Consider the following 12,074-nt stretch of genomic DNA (forward strand, 5'->3'; position numbering starts at 1 on the left):
TCACATTATTTGCTTCTCTCACTACTATACATGTATGATATACCTATGTGCACGCTTTGCAAACATTTGTATTTCATTTGAGTTACAAACAGAGGTAAAATATATGTGACTATCAAATTATTTAAAATGAATATAAAAAATATTGGTTAGTTTACATTTTGGAACACCCTGTAGTTATAATTTTTGTTTAAAAGTTCTGCCCCCCCCCCCCCCCCCCCCCTCTCCCCCATCAACACAACAGTTACAGAAAATGTGTATAATTAATATCTACATATGCTGGTTAAATATGGTTTTGATGCAGGGGGTGGGGACGGCAATGTTGTATAAAGAAAAATAGCTTCCATATGTATATAACAGGGTACGTAATTCTATTTAGAGCAAAAAATCACTGTTTAACAAAACAAATATTGAAAATGTGACAATAAGAAATAATCTCAAGTATGTATTTTGACGGTATTTCTAATTAAATATTTATTTCTGAGTGGCTTATTTTTCACTCATGGAATAGGCGAAGTCCTTGAGTAAAATGGCAAAATTAAACCGATAAAGCATAATTATTATCGTTATTTTCAAAACACTTTATTAAAATACCTAAAGTAATATATATATAAAGTAACGACATACAGTTTTTACCACCAACTGGGTAAAATGCTTACAGGCTATCGAACTTGAATTGTAGTGGACTCGGGGCGTTGAATTTTTCATGTGAGGAAGCCATCCAGCTGGCTTACGGAAGGTCGGTGGTTCTACCCAGGTGCCCGCTCGTGAAGAAATAATGCACGGAGGGGCACCTGGGGTCTTCCTCCACCATTAGAAGCTGGAAAGTCGCCGTATGACCTATCATGTGTCGGTGCGACGTTAAATCCAAAAAAAAAAATTGTAGTGGACTGACAGAAGTTAGAGGACACAAACATTTTTCTTATCGTTACAGTTACTGACCTTTTAAAGAGATAAAAACTTCAACAAACAGAGACAAAATGGAATGTTCACATGGTACGATGTGTGAAAAAGTGGCACCATATATGCTTAGCCGTCTGCATGACCCCAATCGTTGATCTGTATGAATATCCGTTTATCAGGGAGTCTTATGAACGGCTAGATAACTCCTATAAAAGTCGGCAAAATCAAACATATCCATGTCTTTGATCATCATTTTCTGCCGCGTGTAGAAGTAATTCAAAATGATTAAAGTTGTGAGTTTAGCCCTCGCTGTGTCGTTTGTAACTGCTAATATTGAGATTAAAGTACACGACTGTGGTAAGTTGTCATCTTTGTTTTGATCTTTTTCTGTAAGATTTTACACGTTGTTTTCACTCGTACTGCTAATCACAGACATTTCAACTTAAGGTATTGGACCCCTAATAGTAATGTTTAAAAAATGGCATTTGCTTGGTATATTCTTAATGTTGACCATGTTTCGCACTGTGTTGCAAATTTTAAACAACTTTAAAAAACGTGCCGTTTTTTTGTAAATGTTGTATAATTTATGGCATTTCCTTGAGCTCAAGGAGAGACAAATTTGAATGTGATGGCCACTATCTAAAACGTTTGCAGAGAATTCATTACTGTGTAACAACATTAATTTTGTTAAAAGAAACATCAAACTATTGTTAAACAATTATAAAACACAAAATAACTCTGTAAATATCATTTTTTTCTAGGGTGCCTCAAGTAAACAGATTTAATGATACAGAATTCTAACTCCAACATTGAAAAATTAAGGTCAAATCCTGTGGGTCTGTTTTGAATTTTGCTCTCTTCATTCAAAAATAACCTTGGGGCAGAAGTAAAACTTGCCTGCATTTCTTCCACAATATGTAATCTGAAGAATGAAGGCAAAATAGAGAACCTTTACCGCAAGCAACTCAGTATTTTTAAAGATGTCTAACTCTACCCCCCCCCCCCCCCCCCCCCACCCCCGATTCAGTTAAATTCACTTTGAACAGCAAGAAATCGTTTATAAAATGAAAATTTTCGACTTTTGTACAATACATCCATAATAAGTCTTGAAAGAAGTAAAAACTTACTAGAAAAGAAGGAAAATATGGGAGGGAAAAATTGGTCCCAGTGGGGCTTGAACCTACGCCCCTCTGAAAATTGCAGTCAACGTAAGATTATGGTAGGAATTGAATACTCTTCAAAAAGGAAGTACTCTATTACAGGTCCAATACCTTAAGGTACTGGACCGGCAATGACATTTAGGCTATAGCATAATTCATCAGCAGCGAATACCGAAATTGAAAACGGAGCATACGTTATTCAATTATTGAACGAAAAATGCCATGTATATGGCAAGCCGATTCTCCAATAATTACGTGAACCCTGGTTCACGTTCGAAAAACTAGGACTAACGATCGATAAACTAGGTTTTTCGAACGTAAAACTAGGTTTTTCAAATACTAACCTATATTTTCGAGCGAAAACATAAGATACCGGGCGTAAACCATAGTTTACGCTCGTGAACCCAGGTTTACGTTCGATAAACTAGGTTTCTCGATTGAACTATGAATTTCGGTCGTTATCCTATGTTTACGACCGTAAACTTGGGTTTACGAACGTGAACCTACGTTTACGAGCGTGAACTATGGTTTACGACGTTATCCTATGTTTTCGCTCGAAAAAATAGGTTAGTATTTGAAAAACCTGGTTTTACGTTTGAAAAACCTGGTTTATCGAACGTAAACCTAAGTTCACGCTCGTAAACCCCAAGTTCACGTTCGTAAACATAGGTTCACGCTCGAAAATATAGGTTCAGGTCCGTAAACTATGGTTCACGGTCGTAAACATAGGTTCACGTTCGTAAACATAGGTTCATGGCCGTAAACCCATGTTCACGCCCGAAATTCATTGTTGATTCTATTATCCTAATAAATTGACCGTAAACTATGGTTTACGTTTGATAAACTAGGTTTCTCGACTGAACTATGAGTTTCGGTCGTTATCCTATGTTTACGATCGTTATCCTATGTTTACGCTCGTAAACCCCGGTTCACGCTCGTAAACCATAGTTTACGAACGTGAACCTATGTTTACGACCGTGAACTGGGGTTTACAATCGTGAACCTACATTTACGAGCGTGAACTATGGTTTACGGCGTTATCCTATGTTTTCGCTCGAAAATATAGGCTAGTATTCGAAAAACCTAGTTTATCGATCGTTAATCCTAGTTTTTCGACCGTGAACTAGGGTTCACGTAATTATTGGACAATTGGCTTGCCATACACATGTATCTACTACTTTCATTATTGTACAAGAAACTGATTTATCGATAGCAAATGTTTAGCAGTAACGCCACAGTATGCTCTGTTTTACATACTACCGAAAAATAGGACTGTATTCATCAAACTAACTGCAAAATGGATCGTATGTAAATAAGTTTATATCAAAGGACACTTGATTATTATATAAAGAAATGAGATAATTTTACTTTTAACAAAAAAAAATACGCGTTGAATTAAAATTTGTTATTTTGACTATAGACATATTTGTATTTTCATTTCTTATTTCAGGTTCTGTAGATGCCCGAATCAATTCTATCAGAGTCATGCAGTGTGAAAGAGAACCTTGTATCGTGCATAAAGGCCAAGATTACACCGTTCTTGTAAATTTTACAGCAAGTAAGTTGTATACATTTTTATGAAGTTATCTGTTATTATCAACTTCTATTAAAACTTTCCATAGTATATCAAAAGAAAATGCATTTTCTTACAAAAAATAGATTAGAAGATAAAATCAAAACATATGCAAGCGACGCAACCAACTCGGTTTGGTAATAGAGTATCAAACGACATCATGTATTTGGCGCTTTTTACAACACCATTAGTTTTCGAGTATTTTCTTTAAAAAATGACTTACTATCCAGAGATTTTCTCTGCCAGATATGTCTAAAAGTTGTAATAAACGGATACACGTTCTCGCATTTAGATGTTAGTTACCTTAAAGTTTGTTGATTTACATGACTGGCCTAGTAAAGCCTGACTATAAATAGAATAGCTTGTCATCAATACAAGCTTCTGTTTAGTTTTTGCTGCTTGTTGCAATTAACGTAAATTCCTACGAAATAAATGTGACGTGACTATTTTGATTATATACCGAACCGAGGGAAAAAAGAGACAGTGCACATTAGTTTCACTATTTTTTCCGTCTTATAAAAGATACACAAATTTGGTAACAGAATTGGGGATATTTATCTTTCTACACTATAAAGTGTCTTTCATCATTATCAAATATCAAAAGGTGGCTTAATCCGCATTAAATGACTATGGGGCAAAAACTGAAATCCGAAATTTTAGGATTGTCAGTTAGTTACCTTATTTTCATTATTTCTGCACTTTATGTGTGCTTGAAATTCTGTAACTTCTCAGTACCGACAATCCCCGTCTCTTGATTCATCGACTGAGCGTTATTGGACAAAGGATGATATAAGGTCATGAATGTTAATAACACGATTTTTCTTGCCCTCAGTCCAAGAGAGTCCCATATGTTTTGACTAGATTCATGTCCGGTCGCGGAATAACGCTGACGCTATGCCTGGAGATGTAAATTTTCGTCAGCCGATTAGTATGTGGACAGGCATTATCATGCATCAGTTCACTGGGCTGCTGATGTACAAGATGAATCACCGTTGGACGAAAAGCATTGTCAATATTACGTTATGCATTTAGATTATAGCGAATGACGACCAGATCTGTATCTGACTTTTCCGGATCGTCAGAAACGAAGCCACAGATTCATAACAGTTAAATTGTTTTGCAACGTCACTGTATATTATGTAACAACACACGTCTTTTTGTGGGTTGCGTACATTAAAAATGTCAGCAGTTTTTAACACACAGAGGTTTATTTACAAAATTAACAATATTTGAAACTCCACAGGTCGTGCAACACGACAAAAAAACGAAAATGTTTCAAATTAGATTCCCTACAGTTTGTTAATTCAGTGCCGGGTAATAGTGATGCGTACAGCCAGTCTGCCTACCCGTCTATCTATCGTTTTCTGTGACATTCCGAAATGTAACATCGCTGCAAAGCATAGTTGTAAATATCATGTTCACTACTGACAAGTGCACATATTAAACCCAATAGAGCTTATGCGGCTTAATATATTATTGTTTAATTAAGTAAAATAGCATATATCTATTTCGTGAATTTTAACACCAACATCTGATAATTTTAGGGTTTTGTATATATTAATAACTCCCTTACATCTTAAAACGATGATTCAGCAAATAACTTTATATTTACACTACAGTTAGTTCTTTGATTTTTATGCCCAAAAGGTACGTCCGTCCATCCGACCGTAAATTTGTAAATTCTTGTCCAGGTTGTAACTTTACTATCCAAGATGGGATTTTGTATTAACTTGGCATAGATATTTACCTTAATGATACGGCGTTTTATGCGCAAGACCCGGACCCCTAGCTCCAAGGTCATGGTCACACGTTAATAGGGTATGTTTCGTGTCCGGTTCGTAAATCTGCCATTTAAATGTTTATCATAATAAATCGACGTGGCATGCGCAAGACCCAGATCCCTAGCTTCAAGGTCAATGTCAAACTTAGAAGTCAAAGGTAATAGGGTCTTTTTCGTGTCCGGTCAATAACTCTGTCATCCATAAAGTGATCTTAAAACAACTTGGTATAAATGTTAACCATAATAAGGCAATGTCTCACGTGCAAGACCTAGACCCCAAACTCAAAGGTCAAGGTCACACTTAGAAGTCAAAAGCTAATAGGGTCTGTTTCGTGTCCTGTTCGTAGTTCATCGAGGGATTTTGATTACTTGGAATAAATATTTCCCACAATGAGAAAACGTGTCATACACAACATCCAGACCCTAGCTCTAAGGTCGAGGCCACTTTTATAGGTTAAAGGTTAACATGGTCTGTTTCTTGTCCGTTCTATAACTCTTCCATCGATAAAGATAGTTTAAAATTACTTGGCATTCATAAACGTTCCCTATCAAGATGACGTGTCAGGCACAAGACCATGACCCCTAGCTTCAAGGTCAAGGTCACATTTAGAAGTCAATGGTAAACATTGTATTTTTCTTGTCCGGTCAATAACTCTGCCATTCACCAAGGGATGTTAAAATTACTTATCACAAATGTTCCCTATAATGAGTTGATGTGTCATGCTAAGGACCCAGACCCCTAGCTCCAAGGTCAATGTTACTTTTGGAGAACTTTTTTATCTGGACACAAAATGATTCATACCTAAACTATTCTTGCATATTTTGCGCAGACAACATAGCATTCTTAGGCACGCTTCGGAGGCGTTTGTCGCTAATAGTGACAGCTCTTGTTTGAGGTTCAATTTTAGATACTTGATTTATTTAGTTATGTGTATTTGTATTTTTCCCCTATAAATGTCAAGGTCAGTTGTGGCTGTTTGTCAAGTTTTAAGTAACGCACAGTATTTTTAGCAACATGTAAATAAACAATCAGTACTTAGCAATCTCTTTTAAAAGGAAAGATATTGAAAGTAAGATCAGTAGTGGACTTGATGGAGCAGTAGGTTGAGTGGACAGAAATGTAATCATTTTGTAGTGATAGTTTTGATGGTTCGAACCTTGCATCCGTCATTTTTTTATTTTGCATTTAATTTATATACTTTGTGTTTTTCTCTGATTTCTAATTTATTCACGAAAGCCTCAAAACATTAGATCATATTAAAGATGACTCATATTTACAATGACATATATAAGTTTGTACTAGATTGAAAAACTTTTGTTGTTTCTGTTGTACCGTATTGAGAAATTTAATACAGTTTTCAAAATACATTTTACGGGTCCGGGAATCGAACTTCCGACAAAAAAAGTATAAGGCGGATACCAAAACCGCTCGGCCAACGAGGAATTGCTATTTGTAGCGTAAACGTTGTGTGTCGACTTAAGGTATTTCCGCAAATTGAAATTAGAAATTCATGTGAAAAATCAGAACCCTCGAAACAGCTTTCGAAATGCAAGGACACAAAAAATGTATGATAAAAGTTGAAAAGATATATCTGTAGGTAAACTTGCGAGCATGAAAGCTACGCTGAACCCTATCTCCACGGTGCTTTGGAAGAAAATGAGTGAACATTTTTGGTGCAAAATTTTGGTATCGTATGCAACCTAAATTGCTATAAAGTATTTATTTTCAAATCAAAGAAATGCCAAAATAGTGCACACGAGCGTTACTTTTTCAAGAAAATGTCGTTAAACATTCTATTGCGCAAAACACGTGCACAGTTTTTCTAAAATATTTCGCCGCCATGTTTATTTCAAGGAATAAAATATATGATTGTTCTTTTACCTGAGATTTCCTTACTGAAATATGTATGTCTCCTTATTCATGGTTAGAGATATCCATTTAGTATAGTTTTTCACTGTCCGATCTCCTTAATCTGTTACCGATCCTTCACATTTAAAGAATAAACGCAATGTGTAATGATAGTTTTTCGCTTTACACACCTCCCTTGGACAAGAAAGCCGTTTCACTTAAAATTTGTAAGCATCCGCTGACAAAATATTACTGAAAGATCGAAACTTTTTCTTAAATAAAGTTGAATTTCAATCATTTTCAAAAACTGGAATTATTGCACATTGTGTTGAATTTATAAATAAAACAAAAATCCCCAAAATAAACCATTTTATATCTTTTCCGGGAACTATACGTTTCAGCCGAACAACGCATTTCAAGATGACACAAAACTGATTTATCTTCGTAAACAATGTCAAAGTTCACCTGAGGAACATTGCCGAAAAAGTAAAAGTGCTTACTTGTTTCAGTTTTACGTCCTGTAGAAAACAATTAACTTTCAACTTTAAATGCATAGATGTTCTATAATTATTCCAATATAAAAAACCGTCCGATCTTTTCCGTGAGAAATAAAACGAAGCAAATTTAACTATTTGTTTACACTTCAACCATGTGAAATTAAAGGCATGTACTGTCACGAGACTCCCGTGCATTTTGAACCTCGTGGTGAATAAACTGAATTTACTTTAAAGTATGGTGTCTCAGTTGAGCCAGTTATTTGTTCATTTCAGAGAACATGCATTAAAGAAGTGTTTATGAGATTATGCATGTGTACGAATATTTACTAGTCTACTTTATATTAACGACGATAGAAAACAAGTGTGCACTCGGCAAATAGCAAGTCTATCATTTTCATGTGTATACTGAACACTGATCCCAATGTTCGTAATTTTCAGATAAATAACTCGTTATCCTTGGTTTCGTAGACAGTCTTAGTACTGGACCGCTGTTTCCGCTGTAATGTAAAGTCAGTGTCCATTTCTATGCCGGAATTTCAATGCACATTTATTATCAGTTTAAATCTATGGAAGTGTGAAAAAATATCATTGTTTAACGAAGAACCAAGATGCAGAAAAGTTACTTTTGAGATACTGCTGATTTTAATCATCAGGTTTTCGCGTAAGAAGTTGAACTGATTGCATTTTGTAAAATGTTTCGTAGTTATCTACAACTGTATACAAATTGTATTACCTCCTAACATATTTGGCTGTACATTTTTTCTGCGATTTATTCTCACTGTGTTTTCCAAAACATGCTGCATTATTCTCATATTGTTTAAAAAGTCGATAGATAAAAATTGGTAAGTTTTCGACGCATGAAACATCTAATAAGGAATCACTATACACATCGAACTTGTCCCGGACCAGTATGCGGAAATACTGTGGCCTAATGTTTCAAGATTGTCTAAAAATATTTGCATATAACGTGATAAAGCAAATGTTTCGATTGTTTTTATAATTTATAAATATACAATCACGTATGAGTGAGAAAGTTACGTTAAGTAATTTCGGTAGTTACCGCAGGAAGTGCCGAAAATTCCATTTCTACCAAATTTTCCGTGAGATAAGCAGCGCCAAAGTACATAAATTCCACTATAATAGATTAAACCTTTGAAAAGAATTTTGGATCGTTGCCAAATCTTGTTCACATTAAGTCTGAGACTTGTCTTACAATTTTAGGCAGTTTGGTACACCATACGTACAAAAATCATAGTCCGCACATTGCACTACTTTTATGTATGCTGAAAATAGCAATATGTACAGATTTATTTTCGTTTTAATACATGAGGTGGTCAGATTTGAAAACAGATTTTGTAATAAGTTTAGTTCTATTCAGTAAGACAATTCTCCTATGCACTAACTGAAACTTTGAACTAACTTTTGCCATTCATGAATTTTTAATAAAGTATTTTGAAAGGATTTATAAATCTAACCAAATATTTGGAAAAATACAGGTAAAATATCTTCTTTGTTTATTTCCAAATTTTAGTTTTACTTTTTATATAGGTACTTTTAGTTCAGGTCTTTCAAACTGAGCTCTTTTTGTATTCTGGAACAGCTGCATTTGAAAGCTTTTGTTCACTATATTTTCACACTTCAAATGAAGGTCACTCTAAATTCAAGATGGCGGAAGTACCTTAAATTTATGTTTTTGTTTTGTTTGTTTACATTTTAAAGCGCCTTATTACTGTGCGATACCTATATGTAGTAGTCGCAACTTGACCGCGATGGTTGACCTTATACTGATTATTCATATCGATTATTTCATTGTAGAAATCAAGGGTGCAGTAAATCTATATCACGATGAATGTACGTCAGTTTTAAATTTATGAATGCAATGAGATGAAGCGTTTCACTCCTTTTCAATAATAGGTTGTGCCTCATTATGTATAATAATACAAAGATCAACCATCGGGGTCAAGTTGCGTCCACTATACTATAATTTCTTGAATACCGCTGATTAAAGATAAATACTATAGCCTGTTTATTAATGGTTAATGCGAATGCGATTACACAGATAGCCGCACGAGAACTACATGCAGATATAGACTTGTCATGGTACGCTTATCAGCCACCACTATTGCGGGAAATATAAAGTGGTAGTATTGGACTGGGAATTCATTGCATGAGTAGAAGAACCTCACAAAGCGACTTGTCAAATGTTGTCGATGAATATAAGGAAATATTAACAAAAGTGGATGGTCTTGTGTATATTACAAATATTATATATCTTGCAAGATAACTCAAACGATAACATTTTTGATAGTTATGACTATCCTTCTTTAAACCGTTTCAACACAGAAAATGTTTTTGTATAACATTATAGTCTGCACTTAACTTCTATTATCGGCAACCTTTTAGGGTTCAACGATGAATGAGAGTCATAACTATCAAACAATAATATAGACATGCTGTCGTTCAAACTATCGTGCGGGAGTAGTACGCATGATTGTAACTGGCGTGTATTCACGATTATTATTCTATTCTCTTTTCTTTCTAGCACGAACTGTTCAAGAAGCCCACAACCATCTACATGGAGGGTTAGGATTTCTCCAAGTTCCATTTCCTTTGAACCCTGAGAATGCTTGTGGCAAGAATGTACCATGTCCAATTGAAGCGGGAAAGACATACCTCTACAATAACACAATGACTTGTCCTGACTTTGCTCCTAGTGTAAGTATATATCTCTAGTCATTGAAACAAAACAGATTTGAACTTATCTGCATCTTTTAGACCGATACCCTGTTAAGTAAAGTAGCGCTAGTTACTGTATAAACATAAATGGATTTTATGGCTTGATTGATATCATATACGAATATTCCTTAGGCCAAGGAATAGCAGTTAAACTTTTAACACGTTTTTCTCATCAGTTAGCATAATCACTGCAGTTTCGATGCCAGTTGTCATGTTCAGATTTCAAATGATGTCTGCTTAAGATTTTGGAACGTTTAAGCTGTCGATGTTGGATAAAAACTAGTGTGATCGGGTTAACATAATATGCACACTTCTTCCTGGAGTTTTTCTCTTACTTTTCGTTATCAAAACATACCAGAACAGATCAAAAACGTACCTTTATTTCAGTCACTTAATATACAGCATCTCGTTATTCATATTCATACATAAGCAGTTTCATAGTCACACGGTAAAAAAGCACACTTATTACAAACCAAATAGAGTATATACATTTTAACAGATCGTGTTTAGAGTGATCACTTCGGCCTACGAGCGGTCAAACGTCTTACAAATCCTTCAGACATAAAAATATGCCTGTGTTACAATTCAAGAAACGCTCTTTAATCTTTTTGTATATCCCTTGTAAGTTTAATATATATCTATCTGTTCACCGGCACAACACAACAGGCTAGTTGGATTTGTGATGTTGTAACCAGAACGAGAGAGTTTTGTCTGGACGGATTACGCGGCGGTCCGACACAGTCTGCGAGGGCCGAATACAATATCTCAGAAAAAACTACTGATATGATGACCATTTCAGTTCAAAAAAAAGGTTTTCTGCAAACTAAAAGCGGACCGTAACTTATGATAATTACACTGAAAATTGCATACACCTTGGAATGTCATGAAGTCATTTTTGCCTACGCACGCTCTACTTTTTTGCTTCCCTTAAACACAAGATTTATTGAAAGACAAACTTAAATAATGTCACTATGAGAAGTTGGCAATTTCATGTAAGAAGGAATCGTTTGTCATTTTAAAAGATTTTTTCCGTTTCGATTTTCATTGGTAAATTTTTTTTCCCATTTGAACTATATATAGAAACTGGTCATGAATATTGATAAAAAAAGTCCGGACACACGCATTATATTGCACTGGATTTCATCATAGTACAATACGGAATTTGTTTTCGGTCTGTTCGTATCTTTTAATTTAATACCAGCCTTATTTACAGAATTTGAACTGCTATATAATCGAAATGGTTTATAATGACACTTTGATATAGTTCTATTGCAGTTGGAATTTGTTTTCTGTCTGTTCGTATTTTCTTGTGAAATACAAGCCATCTTTTACAGAATTTGAATTGACATATAAACGGAAAAAAAGGTTTATAATGACACTCTGGTGTAGATCTTTTGCAGTTATGTAATAAAGTCTTGTTCATTTTTTCAGCTACGTGTAGCGGCGAAATGGGAAATAAAAGACGAGAATCAGAAAGATATTTTCTGTTTTGCTACTGCTCTACAAATTGTTTCATAGTGTAATACTTATGTCATTCAGCTTAGATATTACGATAAAACGTTTTTGACAAAAACTCCAA

The 12,074-nt window shown here is 34.9% G+C and overlaps 1 protein-coding gene across 1 annotated transcript; it reads left to right on the forward strand.

Annotated features, from left to right (window-relative positions):
* Positions 1 to 1,109: 1,109 nt before the first annotated feature.
* LOC128556982 (NPC intracellular cholesterol transporter 2-like) lies at positions 1,110 to 12,067 on the forward strand. Its single transcript, XM_053543270.1, has 4 exons — positions 1,110 to 1,257; positions 3,511 to 3,618; positions 10,302 to 10,474; positions 11,927 to 12,067. The coding sequence occupies exons 1-4, from the start codon at positions 1,182 to 1,184 to the stop codon at positions 12,011 to 12,013; spliced, it is 444 nt and encodes a 147-aa protein (XP_053399245.1). The 5' UTR covers positions 1,110 to 1,181; the 3' UTR covers positions 12,014 to 12,067.
* Positions 12,068 to 12,074: the final 7 nt, after the last annotated feature.

The sequence above is a fragment of the Mercenaria mercenaria genome, chromosome 1 (genome assembly GCF_021730395.1).
Source record: "Mercenaria mercenaria strain notata chromosome 1, MADL_Memer_1, whole genome shotgun sequence".
Lineage (NCBI taxonomy): Eukaryota > Metazoa > Mollusca > Bivalvia > Venerida > Veneridae > Mercenaria > Mercenaria mercenaria.

Bases quoted from the DNA above. Each gene is read 5' to 3' on its own strand.
- LOC128556982 (XM_053543270.1), top strand. From the start codon at position 1,182: ATGATTAAAGTTGTGAGTTTAGCCCTCGCTGTGTCGTTTGTAACTGCT. The intron at 1,258-3,510 runs GTAAGTTGTCAT...TTCTTATTTCAG, and splicing joins GATTAAAGTACACGACTGTG to GTTCTGTAGATGCCCGAATC. The intron at 3,619-10,301 runs GTAAGTTGTATA...TTTTCTTTCTAG, and splicing joins TCTTGTAAATTTTACAGCAA to CACGAACTGTTCAAGAAGCC.